The sequence below is a fragment of the Aptenodytes patagonicus genome, chromosome Z, assembly GCF_965638725.1.
Source record: "Aptenodytes patagonicus chromosome Z, bAptPat1.pri.cur, whole genome shotgun sequence".
NCBI lineage: Eukaryota > Metazoa > Chordata > Aves > Sphenisciformes > Spheniscidae > Aptenodytes > Aptenodytes patagonicus.
In genome coordinates, this window is record NC_134982.1 from 3150848 (window position 1) to 3167145 (window position 16298).

General features: G+C 43.9%; 1 protein-coding gene across 2 annotated transcripts in view; it reads left to right on the forward strand.

Annotated features, from left to right (window-relative positions):
* LOC143173127 (unconventional myosin-Vb-like) overlaps positions 1 to 16298 on the forward strand; it is a 153759-nt gene that overhangs the window by 104587 nt on the left and 32874 nt on the right. For both annotated transcript variants that reach the window (XM_076363201.1, XM_076363200.1), the window contains exons 20-24: positions 1750 to 1906; positions 4268 to 4507; positions 9396 to 9635; positions 14347 to 14431; positions 15963 to 16111. In XM_076363201.1, the coding sequence (XP_076219316.1) occupies positions 1750 to 1906; positions 4268 to 4507; positions 9396 to 9635; positions 14347 to 14431; positions 15963 to 16111 (871 nt within the window). The remainder of the gene's footprint in view (positions 1 to 1749; positions 1907 to 4267; positions 4508 to 9395; positions 9636 to 14346; positions 14432 to 15962; positions 16112 to 16298) is intronic.

Genomic DNA, 16298 nt, shown 5'->3' on the forward strand with positions numbered 1-16298 from the left:
TCAGGCACTTTGCAGATAGGAACAAGGAGTAGATTTGGGTCCTTTCAGCCTTGTTTCCCTTCTTGTTTTCTGCTTAGAGAAGCTGTGGTGCGTTAACTATGTTGTTTGGTTTTGAGCAGCAATGTTCTCCCTGGCCCCCAGTTAACATCTGCCCGTCAGAAGTGCTGCTACCTAATCTGCAGCCCAATTAACTCTGTTTGCACGTGGGCAAACATGAGATGCTGCCTGTCTGCTACAAGGCTCCTGCACAGTTACTTCACTCCTGATTGCTGGATGAATGTCGATTTTCTGTCAATTATTGAAGCAACCAAAGGCGAAGAGCTTCCATGTTCCTTCCAAGGATTTCCTCTAAATCGTACTGTATTTTGGAAGAACGTTAGAGATGCTAACTGAATTTGTGGTATTATTTGCTCTTGTGGGAAGGGATTGGCCTCTTGGAGAATCCAGGGATGAGAGGTCTCAAATGAGCAAAGCTGGGCAGTTTGGTGACTCTTATTTAAAACTGAGCACAGATTTTTCTTGTCCCCAGAGGTGCATGTACTTCTCTAGGCTCGTGGCTGCAGGCCCCTCTCAGCGGTCTTACAGCTCACTTGAAGACAAGGCAAATGAGACCTAAGCAATAAGAGGAAGGTTAAGAAAAAGGGGGAGTTGGTGATTAACTTTATCCTCTCCGGTGGGCTCTCCATGCACACCTATGGCCTTGGACTCTATATCTACCTTTGCATCAGCCAACCATCCCCCTAAGGAGGAGAGGAGGAATCCCTGGTGATGTCAGAGTGATGGGGTATGAGCTAAAAGAGAGGCTGGAAGCAGACGCTGCAGTGTTTCTTCAGCATGATTTTTCAGTTTACCTCTTTGTGCTGATTTCATAGGGATGGATGTCATCTGAATAACTGCTTTCTCCTCTTTTTGGAAACGGACCATCCCTTGTCCTTTTTAATAAGCTCTGGTTCAAGGGGTCCTAATGAGAAACCGTTGGCCTTGATAAAGAGAATATATGAGTCAATCCAATATGGCCCTTTTAGTTTTGACATGCTTTTCACAAAATAAAGTGGATTAACTATCTATATAATGCTTCATGCTGAGAGCAATAAACGAATCATAAATTCAGCAAAACAAGCTAATTATCAAATTAAATGGAGGTTTTATGGGCATTTATTAACCTGCGTAACAGCAAATTCAACGTGAATTCAGTTGGGGAATGGGAGCAACATGGTATGGAGTTGACCACATCCCTCATTATTTACTCTGTGAATTGCTTGGGGCTCTGCTCATGAATGTTGCCAAACCAGTGCACACCAGTTTAAATGTCAAATCAATTTGCAGCCGTTTTCACTGAGTCGGTAGATACCCCGCGCGACGCTTGCTTTTCACAGTTAGGGAAGTGATGGAGCCAACCTGGGCGTTGATTGGCTCAAGTACGTAAGGCAGAGAGTTCAAACCGAGGGAAAAGCTGGAAAATACTTGTTTTTACTGCTGTTTAGGAATAATGAGGTGTGTTGATCCCTGGTTCCAGTGCTCCTGGGTGCCATGAATGCTGTCTGATTGCCTACGTGTTCCCGTTATTCTAAATGAGATATGCTATCAGCTGCTCTTTTCTTAGCCCTACTGCTGGGATGGTCTGTCTTGAATACCGTCAAGCTACTTTTGGACGAAAGGTTTTTCTCTCTGCCCAGTTTAAAACTTATTATGACAACAAAAATGGGGGGAGTTCAGTTTTACTGCTAACCTTTTTCCTGTGCTTTTCAGGCTTGCCGAGCACCTGAGGAGGACGAGAGCTGCCATCATCTTCCAGAAGCAGTACCGAATGCTGAGGATCTTCCGAGCTTTCCAGAGAGTCCGCAGTGCGACCATCACCATTCAGGCTTTTGCTCGGGGCATGTTTGTCAGGAGGATTTATCACAAGGTACAACTCCACAGAGTGTCTTTGTATTAGAAAAGAGTAGGAAGAGCCTTTATATTTACCTCCGCTGGCATAGCACAACGATGTATTTATTGTGGCCATTTTGATGTTTTATGAAGCCGACTGCCTCTGGTGTTTCTGGAGAGCGCACGGTGACGGCGAGCATTGCCATTTTAAGCTGTGCAAGCAAAAATGATTTTGGCAGCAGCACCTCAGCAGAGCCGCTAAATGAAGTTAGTCGTTCGGATGCCAGAAGGCATTGTGGAAATCTGGAAATGTCATTTGATCTAACCCATACTCTGCAAAAACCTCCCCGGCAAACTGAATTTGTGTCTGAGCCGTGCTGCAGGTGCCGTTTCCAGTATGGTAGGAAGACCGGTAGGGTCTGTTATGGAAGGCATCAAGTCATTTATTGATATAAATCCCTCTAATTAGTTCTCTCCATTAGCTTTCTGTGTTAAACCGGGAGCTGAAAGCAAGGAAGTAAAGGTTTGATAACAGCAAGTGATACAGTGAGAAATTGTCTGTCAGGAAACTGAGAACAGCTTTGGGGAATCTTCTGTCCACTCTTCAGATCCAGCCTTACTTTGGTAGTCACCTAAACTTATGCCTAACGGGTGGTCATGGGGGTACTCTAAGAAGTCAGAGGCTCGATGAGCCAGGAAGGGGAGAGCCTGCTCCTGGAGATGACAGAGGTTACCTGGACACCTGGTGACCCACCAGAGAGATCAGGGATGTCCTCCAAAACAGAGCAGCTGGATGCTGGTGATCAGGAATTTGTGCTGCCACTGCTTTTTCAGCATCTATTTTTTAAATCGGAAGCCTCTGCAGGGGGAGGCAGCTGGTCCAGCATTTAAACTCTCTGAGATTCAAGACAACCCAAATCTTAACAAGGTGTAGAAGTTGGCTGAAGGTAAGGCCTCTCAAATCTGAACATTCTTAATCTCTGGAACACCTGGATATAGGTGTTGGTTCAAGTGCATGCTCAGCAACAGATGCAGGGCTGCAGGTGATGCTCCATGGGGTCAGGGCATGCCCAGTGCCCACCAAGACTTTGCTGTAAGGCTGGAATAGGTCCCTAAGGTAATGTAGTAGGGTTTCTTCTAGCTCTTTGGGCACCCCCAGCTTTCTCCATCAGTAAGAGTGCCAAGGCTGGAGACGTACAAAGCTCATTTTAGCATAACTCCTACTGCATCCTAAGTTCACACAATCCCTTTATTCCGAATGAAAATTTGCAAGTCCAAAGGAAGCCTTAGGGTGAAACAGAAGATTTGTGAGAAGCTGAATATGGTACTGTGTCTGATACAACTTATCCCAAACTGATAACAGCAAAGTGTCTTGTAATCTTTAAATTCTCCTGGTATTTCTTTCCTCATAATACTGCAGCATAGATCAACATAAGAAAGTTATTAACGACATGCTGGTTGTATGTATAATATGTTGGCCTTCAGTTTTAGAGGAAGGAATTGAACTGCCACGTACTGAAAAGATTGCTGTAAATTTTGGGGGAGAAATCCAATGCAAAAGTGCCAAAAGTTTCATAAAACCAGATATAGGTTTGTAAAAATTGAATCCTACAAGAGAACTGGCTGCAGACTGTAGTGAGAGGACTCCAGGGTTTTATTTGAAGGATATCTATAGGATAAGAAATCCCACCAGGACAGCATTTATCTGCAGTATAAATTATCATAATGCAGGGGTGGAACACACAAAAAAAAAAAAATCTAAAAACCTGTTCTGGTGTGAGTTATATCTGATGTTGAAGGGACAGTAAGTTTATTGCTAAGTGTTAGTGTGTCTGTTAATGGCTATTTATTCTGCTAGCTATGGATCTTGTGGATGTGAGTACTGTCCCGAGGTGGAATGTATGTTCTATTCCATGAAGTATGTCAGCCCAGATGTCTCCTGTCCCCATTGAGTCTCCTAGTCACCAACTCAGGACCATAGCCCCTCTTGCTTCACTGGCCATGGCAGGGGGGTTGGACTAGACGACCTTTAGAGGTCCCTTCCAACCCAAACCATTCTGTGATTCTATGTTGCCTCTTTTAGAGAGCAGCACGGTTCCTAAGAGAGGACTGGATGTGCCCTGCCTGCATCAGTTGAGTTGCAGTGACCAGAGAAACACCCCAGGAGGAGGGGGTTGAAGTACCCCATCCCGTCTATAAAAGAGGATGCAAAATAACAGCCTCTCTCTCCAGCCGTGTCACCCCCTGTACCTACCAGGACACTCCTGCTTGGAGGAGAAGCCCTTTCGAAGGCAGATTGGGAAGTGTTGAGTGCCATGCTGCAGCCAAACCAAGGCTGCTGCTACCTTTTGTGGGTGACTTCTCCCTTGATTGTCTTGTTTCTGCCCATGTTTTGTAGATCCTTGCGGAGCACAAAGCCACCATCCTCCAGAAGTTTGCCCGTGGCTGGCTGGCCCGCACTCGCTTCCGCCGGGTCAGGGGTGCCACCATCGTCCTGCAGTGCTACTACCGGCGCATGAAGGCCAGGCAGGAGCTGAAGGCGCTGAAGATCGAGGCCCGCTCAGCACAGCACCTGAAGAAGCTCAACATTGGCATGGAGAACAAGGTGGTCCAGCTTCAAAGGAAGATCGATGAGCAGGTACGTCCTGAGCAGTGCTGGGACAAGTGTGGTCCTGTTTCTGCTTTGCCTCTCATGCTGTCCTTTCTGGGAAGGTTTTTATCTTTCCATGACATCTGGAAAGGATGTCATGGTGGTAGCAGCCTTCTGCTACTGCTGGCCAGACACTTGTAAGGGTGGGACACCACCATGGAAGTGCAGATGCACTTGGATCTTGGGTCTCCACCTTGCTGTCTCAAGAGCTTGCTCAGTAAGCTGCAAAAGCTGTGCCATAATTGTTGTGAGAACTGCCCAGATGGACTTGGAGGAGGAAGATAAAATGACAATTCTGAAAGCTGTTGCTTGAAAACCCAAGCCCGCTCCACGTGAGATCCCTACATCAAACAGCCTTTGGCCATTGCACTTTCTGCTTCACAAGCACTAAGGATGCAGAGCCTCTGCCACAGTCTGCTGTACTGAACCGTATGACTTGTGAGTCACGTTACCTGGAGGGTAATAGGTAAATTGGGTAAATACTCGCTTTGCAAAGTAGTTTTGGGCATGTTTGTGTTGCTGGATGTAACAACTGTTCGGAAGTAAGAGCCATGGTGAGAGGTGAGATGGCGCGATGTAAGTGACAGATGCCTGTGTGGATGGCTTGATGGTCTTACTTGTGACTACTTGATCACAGAGAGGTCTTCATCAAATGCCACGTGTCATTAATGAGCTGCAAAATAGTTGTTTGATGACACAGGTAGAAGGAGGGTTTTCCCACCTACTAACGTGAGTGTGCAAGTTACTCTGATAAATACTATCTCTGTTGCTTCCAATGCTCTATGAGGACTTCAGGGAGGAGTATAAGAAATACTGAGTTAGACCCAGTTGTGTCCACTAATTTCAATGGGGAAATTTGTATCCACCTGTATCCTTAAGCTGTCCTTTTACAGGCAGGAGAAACACTCTCTTTAAGTCAGGATACTTACTTATTTGTAGTACCAGTTGTTAGTAATTGCAGTTTATCATTCTGTTTGGGATGTTGTCAGGAACCTTTATACATCACACACAGCTTCCTCGCAGCCTTAAATCTCTCCCGTCCCTGCATGACACGAGAGGCCCTGCCATGAAGAAGATGAGAAATGACTCTGCGTTGGCTCAGATACTGCAGAGTCAAGACGCCCGGGGATTTGCATTACTGCTGGCCGCTTCCATCGCTGTATTTATTGGCTGCAAAGCGTGCACCGCAGTACAGTCTGACTCTTAAACCGTGGTGTTTAATTTTAAAATGCCTTCTTGCATACTTAGATTTTGCAGACAAACCATAGCTTAGGAACGGAAAACCTTAGGCATAAGGTTTTCTATATATCTATATATCAGAAACCTGTTTGATATGGCCCTTCCTCTGGAGGGTATTTGGTGGAATTAATGAGGACGAGTCATTTCAGGTCCATGTATTTGGGCTGAACTCATGCAGTGAGCATGAACGTCTGCGTTAGGTCTGCTGAGCCGCTGGACTTGGCGGTGGAACAGCAGTATTAACTTTTTATTTTTTTTTTTTAAATTCCTCGCCATTTACTGCTAGGAGAAGTGTGGGGGTGGAACAATAAAAAAAAAACCAATCTTTGGTTAATGTTGGCTTTCCTGTTGTGGATTATGAAAGCAGCAGAAAGGTCTACTTTAGGGAAGGAGACATGGAAATCCTTTAAGTAGGCAGAAATAATGGTCTGGAGCTCGTCTTGATCTCCCACGGGCTCTGTGCAGACCGTTTTGAAAGAGTTACTTCGCTTTCTGTGTAACTTTTGTAGGAAAGAATTGCTGCTCTGTATTACTTGTGGTAGTCTGTCCAGTGAGCTAATTTTAACCATCATTTCAGGACTGACAGGTTTCCCTGGGACGCTTTGGATGTGCTAATGAGCACCATTCCAGTGGACTTTCTTTTTAGCGCACTGGATTTTTTCTGGCAGCAGTGAGTTTGTTGCATCATATTTTCCCTGAAGTATCTTGATTTCAGTCCTTGCCGACCTCTAAATATGACCTTTTAAAATGCCAATTAACTTAAAAAAAAAAAAATAATTGCAGGTAACCTAGAGAGCTGCAGTTGTATAGTTTTCTGACTAGCCGTGGAAGAAAATGTTTCTATTTCTGCTACTTTAGCTCATGCATGAAGAGATGCAATACTCTGTGTGCCCCTGAGGAAGAGAAGATCTTTCTTTGAAAACATTAAAACCTATTATTTTATGTCAGCTTCAGCTCACACGCTCTAGCATTCATAACTGGGCCTATTTAATTCAGTTTCTAAATCAGGTGAGGGATTTTTTGCACACAGAAGAGTTTTAAGTCCGTTTTGCTGTGCAATATCCGCGCTGGACCATTTTTTTCTATCCACATTGAACCACTTTCTTCTTTTTTTTTTTTTTTTTTTTTGGTTCTTTTCAGTGAGTTCTTTTTTTAAATGCGTATGTTGTAGCTGCCTGAGACACTTTTAGGGCTGTTACCTAATTTAGAGTTATGCGTTCATGCAGCCAGTATTTAGACTCGTAGTGAGCTCCCTGCACTGTCTCTGCAAGTGGCAGCATCTCTGTGGGCATTTACTGTGAATAAAACTGGTTTGGGTAACAGTAGTGATGAAGTTGTCGTCTCTGCCATTGGTAGGAAAATAAACTCTGGATTGGTTCACAGAGCCTGGGCTGAAACCGGGACTGTCAGAGCTCTGCTGGGCTGGATAATGGTTTAAAATAAAGCAAGTTCAAGTTTAACGGGGTCTGTTGAGCAATCTCCGATTGCAGTGGGGACCAGCCTTTCGCTATGGGACGGTAAATGCTCTTTCATGTCTCTAGTAGCTAACAACAAGAGAAAGCATTCCTGGGCATTTATTTTCTGTCTGGCTTGAAGTCTCAGCTGGCTGGTCTGTAAAATTGTATACATACACCTGGGGACACAAAGCCATAAAAGGTTGTGTGTCGGAGAATGAGCAGAGGCTGGGAGAGCCTTTACAGGTGGGGGAAGCAGCAGCGATTTGTGAACCGGAGTGATTATTGCCGTTCTCCGTAGGCAAAGCTTTTCTCTCCCCAGGTATCTCTTTGGGAATGGCTTCGGTCATGCAGAAATGTTAATTCCTTAATACTACGCGAACGCTGAATTTTGATGTTCACTAATAATTCGTCACAAGGGGGCAAAGGAAAAGATGTCCATGTCCCTTGTTTTTCCATTTGAGACGTGTGTTAATCTTGCTTCGGAGGGCTGAGACTGCAGCGAGAGAAGGGTGCTTTGGGAGGTCACCTAGAGAGGGGCCAAAAGGATGATCAGAGCGATGGTAAAAGAAACGATCCTACGAGCCACGTTGGGAATCTGAAAGAGACTAATCCAAAGTATGGGTGGGGATTTCAGTATCCACCAGCTCACCATGCATTTGTACAGAGGTCTGTCGGGTCTAGAAGAACCTGTGTAGACCTAGAAGATAAAATTCTCTACTTTCATGTTTGTTTTTTTTTTTTCTTTTCCAGGCTGTAAGGTTTTTTGAAAGCTCTGTTGTACAGGAGCTAATGGGAGCCTTTGACCCTATTACAGACATTGATCATACTTCTTTGCGTTGAGGGTTTTTTTTCTTTCTTGCTTACTTGACTCTGGTGAACATCTTAGAGGAAGGAATTGCATCTCAGGATCTGTGACTTTGTACCTTTACTGCTTATCCTGACCAGTCAAAAATTGTATATCAGGACTTCCCTAGTCCATTGACTTTTTTAAATGATACATTTGTGTCTTTTTAAGATTTTTGTCTTCTGGCTTGTTCACATCAAGCTTTCCTTAGCCTCTATGTGAACAAAAAAACTTCTGGATGGAAGGGGCAGTTTCTTATGAGCTGATGTGACTCTGTTGGTGACCAAAGCTCTGAGAAACAGCAAAAGGCTAAGTTGCCAAGATTACCAGGACACTCATCTGGTCTGGACAGCAATCTCTTGCCAAATATTTCCCAGCAAGACCAGGAAAGACCAAAACTGATATTTCTGATACTCAAGTGAAATATCCACCTAAGTCCCATTTAAGAAAGGAAAGCTTTCTGGATCTTTTGTACAGTGAGTGATATGAACCCAGATCTTGAAAGCTGTATTGAAAGCTTTCAAAAAGGAAACTTTAAAGACCGGATACATTTTAAATTTCAAAATGGTTCTTTTGCTTTCATGATTATCTACCTAACGTTAGCAAAGCTACGTGGTAGGCTCTTTACTGAAGCTCTTGGTCTGTTGTGAATTCATTGTCGTTTCTGGGGCTGGCTAATAATGATGTTTTATCAGTCACAATGTAGTTCCCATTGACTTTGATTTGAACCACAGAAATCAAAGCTGCTGAATTTTCAGGTCTCAAAACATGGGAGCAAATCATTGCTAAGTGCTTTAAAAGAGAAAATCTGAGCAAATAAAAAGGCGATTGAGCTGGCACGTGACTTAAAGCTGGGGTTTAAGGAGCTCTTTGTGCTCAAGGCTGCAATTATGCTACAGTGCATTTTCACCCCAGGCTCCTGCAGGCATAGGAGTCAGGAATAGGAGGATAAACCGCAAACCCAATATTGCAAACCAAAAAAATTGCAAGCCGATTGCATTAAGCAGTGTCGTTTGGAAGCTGTAATAAAAGTGTAGGTTTTTTGGTTTGGTTGCCAGTGCTATCGCATGTTGTTTGCCATTGCCGTTCAACTGTAACATCAATTTAACAAATGCTTGTATAATCGTTACCAAAATATTATTGAGCTCTTTGTCACAGTTTTGAAATTGTTTTTAGCTTTACGAGCTTTATTAGCATATGCATGGGAATGTTTGTTACTGGAAGTTTGTTACCCACCATGCTCAAGGATTTTTGACGGTTACTTTTGTAGTGCATCAGTGCATGCACTGATCTTGCTTATGGTCTTATTTTCTTCTTTTGGGGATGTTGGCTGCAGAACAAGGAATACAAACTTCTGAACGAGCAGCTCTCTACGCTCACATCTGCCCACTCCTCCGAGGTGGAAAAGCTGAAGAAGGAACTGGTGCAATATCAGCAGAGCCATCAGGGTGATGGCAACCAGCTTGTCAGCTTGCAAGAAGAGATGGAGCACCTCCGGCTGGAGCTTGAAAAAGCTCATGGTGAGAGGAAGGTCGTGGAAGACAGCTACGTTAAGGAGAAAGACCTACTGAGAAAGGTACGTGTATTTGTCATGTCTGTTGTGTAGGTGGTCATGCTGGTGAAAGCTCACGCTTCACAAGTCTGAAGGGGAAAGACTTAATTTCTATTCTTTAATTCTAATTTTTTTTCTTTTTGTCATTGAATGCCCCTAGAATTTGCCTTTTAACCAGGTCATGGGGCAGCAAGGGCAGGGGGACATCCCTGCAGGAGCAGCGACTGCCTCATGTCAGGAGGGTGCCTGTTGCACTGCCAACCACGAAGAAACTCCCCAAACCCAGACCCGTCTGAAATAAGGGCACTTAACCGCGGATATGCCAGAGCTTCGTGTATATACAGTGATTCCTCATGGCGTGCAGTGCAAAATATTGAAGAAGGCTGTCGTAGATGCTGTAACTGTTAGGAAGATGTCCTTACTCAGCCCAGCTGGGTGTGGGACGTGAGGGCTGGGTTTCTGCCATGCACTCCGTGGCCCTTGCAGCTGGTCGTAGTGGCTGGTGGTGTACCTACGTGCAGAGTATGACCTGTGTGAGGACCAACTCGTCCCGCCCACGCAGAGGCACTGCTCCAAACCAGCTAGGCTGGTTGTTACAAGCCTCTATAGGGTTTGGAGCTGTGATGTGGATTAAACTTTTTTATTTTCTTCCCCTCCTTCATGCAAACTGCTAAGCTTTCTGGATCTCTTGAGGTGAAGGTGGCCCAACGCTGCCACCATTGTACAAGAAAGCGCTCTAGTGGGAGAAAGAGACTTCAGGATGTAGAGGGTTTTTTTGCAAATAGTAAAAATGGACATTTTACACTGAATTTCTTTGGTCAGGTTCATTCTGAATAACCTTCACACTCATAACCTAAGGCACTAAGGTATGGGTTCAGTTTCCTGCTGCGAATGCTCAGGTTAAATCCTTGATCTATCTTTCTTCTGCACTGGTGGTTGAAGTGGTTTCTTTGATCCCACTATTGGAAAGATCACAGGGCTTTTCTACTCAATGCGCTGCGTAGAGAAAGCTATTTTGCGGCTGTTCCTCTAGAATAGCGCTTTTTGTGTGACAACCTGAAGATGAGTCGCTTTTGGAGATAAAAAAGAGGTCTGGGATTAGCTGCGTTTTAATTATGGTGAAAGAGTGCCCAGATGGGGGGCTCTTCTAGGGCACTTCACTCAGCAGCATCTGCCCTGGCCACCCTCCCCCTGTGGGTAGGCCCTCAGACGGTGGGTTTGGGTGAGAAGCTGTGGGGACTGTGGGGTCAGGATAACTTAATCTGAACAACTAGCAGAGCTGAAATGCATTTTCGGGTGTGCTTCTCAAAGGGGCATTCAGCCTGTATGTGTGTTTGTCTCTTGGCTGGACCAAGAGCTGTCAGAAAAGCAGTCACTCCGCTCTCTGCACATGTACTGCACCCCCACAGGAACGTACGGAGTCAGTGACTTCCTCTTCTCCAGCACCAAATTAGAAGATCCTTTTTGGCACAGGGCTCAGTTCATTAGCTGGCTGCAGTACAGGCTTTTGGAGCCTGAAAGGATGCTTTATTTCGAAGGCGATGCAGCTGCGGAAAAACTGCTTCTCTTTGTTCTTGATTGCAAATCCCCTTTGAGCACTCAGAAGAATGGTTGATTTAATGACCAAAGAAATGCTTTCAAAAAGCATGAAAACAAAGCAAAAGCTTTCCCTTGTTGTAGAATTGCCTGCAGCAGAGCAAATACTATGTACTTTACCATGATAATAAATGGTTTAATTATAAACCAGAGCATTTCTGTGGAGCAGTGCAGGCTCCCGTTTCTGACATTAGCTTTCAATTGCTCCCTTCGGTTCCTCATCAGTGGGAAGACGGAGAAGATCCGTTTCCTGCCTGGAAATGTTAATTTAGCCAAAACGCTTCCTGAGAAAAATTCTGATAGAGATTTTTGAGTAGTTCTAATAACTACCAAAAGCGTGGGGAGTGTTGTGAAATGGAATTCAGGTGTGAGAAGCACTTTTCGCCTTCAATAGCAAGACCGTGGTGGTGGTGGGATGCATTCGCTCTGGAGATGATACCCAAAGTCATCAGACACTTCTGAGTGAGACTGAGGCGACAGCCTTAATTTTATCAACTTGAGCTGGGGCTGCAGCTTCTGCAAATCCATATTAGTTATGATTTTGTTACTGAAAAAAGGTCCTTGAATCTCTTCCTTGTAGCTTTTCTCTCCAGCTCCTTAATTTTAGAATAGCTCTTCTTATTCCATTTTGTGATAAAGTTTAAAACATCAGATCTGGGTGAGTATCAACAGCTCTTCCTAGGGCTTTTGGTAGCACCTAATCTTCTCACTTGGTGAGCTAGGATGATTCAAAGCCTGGACAGGGCTTTTATTAGGAAAATCCTAAATGCCGTCATCCTTTCCTCACAAGATTAGGGGAGGACCGGAGCCGGATCTCATGAGCAGGGGGTTCCAGTGTAACACTTAAATAAGGGCCGAAGCCATCACGAATGCTCGCTGCTCAACGTCTTCCATAGAAATCCTTCAAAGCGGGCGCTCTTGCATTTGAAGCACCTTCAAAGATGTTTCCTATAGAAAGACGAGCACGAGGTACAAAAGGTACCAGTGTGGGTACCAGAGATGGAGCTTGTGCTGCTTGGCCGTTGTGTGACCTGCTCCGCTTGCCTCTACCTGTGTTTAATGGACTGGTTGGGTTTCTGTAATCGCAAATGTTGAATTCCAGCTTGTTTCTATTTCGTATGGAAACAGGAATGCGATAAACAAGCTCAATCGCTTAAGATGTATCTTAAAAATACCTATATCCAATCTGGATTGGAAATTTTTCAACCTGGGAATAATTGTTGCGGATTCTACCAAGTCTTTCAGTTCTAAAATATCCCCCCAGCGCAGTTGAAAATACTCCAAATTTTTGTCTAGTTTTGTTTTCCAACCTTCATAGCTTTGTTTTCTTGGCAGAAGAGTTCATTATCAGCACCCATTAAAGAGCACTAGTGAAATAATCCCGTCACCCCTAATCTTTTCCCTGATGGGATAAACGAGTCGAGTTCCTCGCTCTCATTGCAGCGCAGGTTTTCCTTCCCTTCTATCACTCTTGTGGCTCTTCTCCAATTTTTTTAAGAATTCTTCCGAACTTGAAGACGCTAGTGCTGATCTAATGGCTGCACGTCTGCTATGATATTTGTTTGAAGTGATGTACGAATGAAGGAATGTAGTTGGTTTTGGTACAGAATATTAAAATCATGGCCCAGTTCAGACCATTTAAAACACCAGTAGCTCTGCATACCTTAAATTGTGTTTTCTTCACTTTCTAGTTGGATTTCCAGTGTCCAACTTTCCTACTATATATAGAGATGCAGGAGATCATAGTCTCATGCAGACAACTGGAGTAAATGAACGGACTGGAGAGCGAGGGGGTAGTGGGATCTTCCAGTTTTTGTGCACGGGACATGACTGCTTCAGTCGTGACTTACAGTAAAATATTCGTCGTGCTTTTACCCTCGCCATTAGTATGTGTCTGGCATACGCAGTATTTGATAAAATACCGTTGATTTGAGGATGCTTGTGTGGAAGACTGAAGTCTGTGCTAGGAATGCATGCCAGCTGGGCTGCCTGTAAATTTTATCGAGTGGTGACAGCAAAACTATTATTCCTGGGCACTGAAAACTTTTATTATGGTGTGTACAGTGTTGTTTATCTTTGGCATCTTGAGATCCTTCTGCTGCGTGCAGCTGTCTTCTAAGCTACAGGGATGCGATGGAGCAGGCATAGAGAATGACATTACGCTGGGATGACGTGTCAGTTTGTTCTCCTACCTGACAGCAGGAGAATCGTCCTGCTTAACCATAGCAGCATATTTCATTTGATAATGTGACGGGTTTGTGTTTTGAGATAACGCTGTTGAATGCATCAAAATTCCTGAGGATGAACAAAATTACAGGATAGGTTGCCGTCAGTGTCAGTCCAGCCTTACTGTTGTGACAAGTGGCCTTGCCTCCCTTCATTTTTAATAACGAGGTAGTTAAAAAAAAAAAAAAAACAAACCACTGTTTTGCAGGATTTAGTTTCTGTTTTCATTGACTTTTGCTAGGCAATTCTTGGTGTTAATTGCTATATATGCTCCTGTTGTATTACCCAAGGCCCTGGTACACACTGTGCATCACTGTACTAGCGGTTCCGCAGTAGCGTGAAGCATTGAAGTGACTATAATCTTATTACATGAAGCGGGTACAAGACACATGAAGTTAAAAAAGCCTGAACTATTTAGTATTAGTCTTCCACGGTGCTCGCATTAACTGTGTCCATCTTAACTACTTCAGTGCCACATTGCCCGAAACAATCAGCAGATTTTTTTGCCCCCAACAGCAGTCAGTGCTATGACTTGGAGGTAGCAGTGAAGCCCGTTGAGATGTGGAAATAAACCTCTGATTTGATGACCTGATCACTTGTAGGAGTTTCACTCCTGCAGATTGTGGCCGCCAAGTCCAGCTGCTCAGTATTTTGTAAGATTCTGCTAAAAACATTAATTTGAGGGAGGAATGCACTCGGGAAAAGAAAAGTTAGTCTCTGCTGTTGCAGTGCGGTTCTCCTACGCTTCAACTCCCGATGTGCAAAGGATAACTGGCAAAGCGCAAGGGGGATAGGTCTTTTAAACAGCAAAGAAAGCCCGAACAAAGCTCCCTGTCTCCAGCCAGGTGAAATGTAATCCCTCTGCCGAGGCTCTGACCTGCAGCAAGCAGTAATTCTCTGCCTTGTTTCGTAGCGCATATCCGACTTGGAAGAAGAAAATGCTCTCCTGAAGCAGGAAAAAGAGGAGCTTAACAGCAGGATCCTGTGTCAATCTAAAGGTAAGAAAAAAAATGCTTATATCGTCGTAATGCCTTCACTAAACGAGGAGCTTAACTGTTCTCCCCTCAAACTTGTTTTTCCTGCGTGCTTTTCCTACCTTGAAAAGTGCAAATCTTCCTGCACCCCTTTCCTGGATGTTTTTGTTGTTGTTTTTGCTGTGCAGATAGGTTTGTTCATGCTGTCCTGCTGGTGGATGGCAAGATAGAGGCTGGTTTATTTGGTGCAATATAGAATAAAGGACCCAAAAGGGCTTTTTAAGTTCAGTTACATTGCAGCGCTTACTCCAGGCGAGGCTCCTGGGGTGGAGGATAGAGAATAACGACGTCCCAGAAGTGATGAATATAAAGGATCCAGGGAACAGCAGAGTTAACAACATTGAGCTGTGACAAAGGAGTTCTCTAATGTGACAGGAGTCTGTGGTTTTTAAAGCAGAGACATAGATGGTGAGACGTACCTAGAGGAAAGTGATCTGGGAAAATCCCAAGCCATGAAAGAAACTCTCATGCGTGTATTGAGCTTTTTTATTTTTTATCATCCTTTTCAGCTTTGATTTTGTGGCAGGATTTACAAAGAGCATCATGCATCATTCTGTGGATTATCTATCAATGCTTCCTGGTACTCATGAAGTACCTCTTGCTCTCAGCCTGGTACAAACTACAGGAATGAAAATAACACGTTAAAAAGAAACTTGCTGCAAATATTTCTTCATCTGTTACGGAATGCTTTCGGAGCATCGAAGCTTGGGGAAAGCAAGTGGAGGGGGTTTGTTTGGCATTCACCCATTTTGAAACACCCCCCCATTTTAAAATACCCCCATTTTAATCCCTGCTCGTTGCAGGGGGGTTGGATTAGATGACCTTTAAAGGTCCCTTCCAACCCAAACCATTCTGTGATTCTAAAAGGACACGTGGACTATATTTGCCTGGTTTCTCAAAAAGGGGAGGGACCAGTTTTGCTTCCAAAAGGGAGTTTTTAACAAAATAAAAAAAGAATTTATTTGCATATAAAATACTTTCAACCTCCGCAGTCTTACCATGGTAAATGGTTGATGGTGACATGGGAAAGAGATGCTGCTGTTGATTTGCTCCTATGCCCAGTCTGGTGGTGGGAAGCAGGCGGGAGAAGTCTTTAAATGCAGCGAGTACCATGTTCACTTCTTAAATATGAATGTATTTCCATACTGTGCTGGTCTTTTCTTAAGTGGGTTTCTGGCTGGCCCATGGGAGCTGGAGCTGGCACAGCTGAGTTAAGCATAATAGATCTGATGGTTTGTAGGTGCTGGAGATTTTTCTTTAACTCAGATGGCAGAGGATTCTGCTGTCCAAGCAGAAAAACTCAAGCTGTTCCAAATGGCAAGGAGACATAGATTATAACAGTCTCCAAATATTAGAGAATGCTTATATGTATTTTAAAGGTTCTTGGCAGAGAGCATTTTGTTAATTAGTCATTGTTATTGCACATATTTACAAGAAGTTCACTTCAGAGATGAAGATCATAATTTCTTTTTTTTTTTTCTTCCTTATTTTAAAGATGAATTTGCACAAAACACAGTTGAGGAAAATATCCAGATGAAGAAAGAGCTGGAAGAAGAGAGGTCTCGTTATCAGAACCTGGTAAAAGAGTTTTCGAGGCTGGAGCAGAGATATGACAACTTGCGGGATGAAATGGCTATTATAAAGGTAATGAAAGTTAAATTATCTCCATTCTGTTGTATCCTGGACATGATGTTGGTGGCTGGATAACGTGGCTCACTCATCCCCAAAATTCGTAATAGAACTGTTATTATCATGCAGTTTGTGCTTGATGTTTCTCAGACTGAACTTCTACACTGAAGCCGTGTGCCTTGGAAAAGGAGCCGGATCTTTC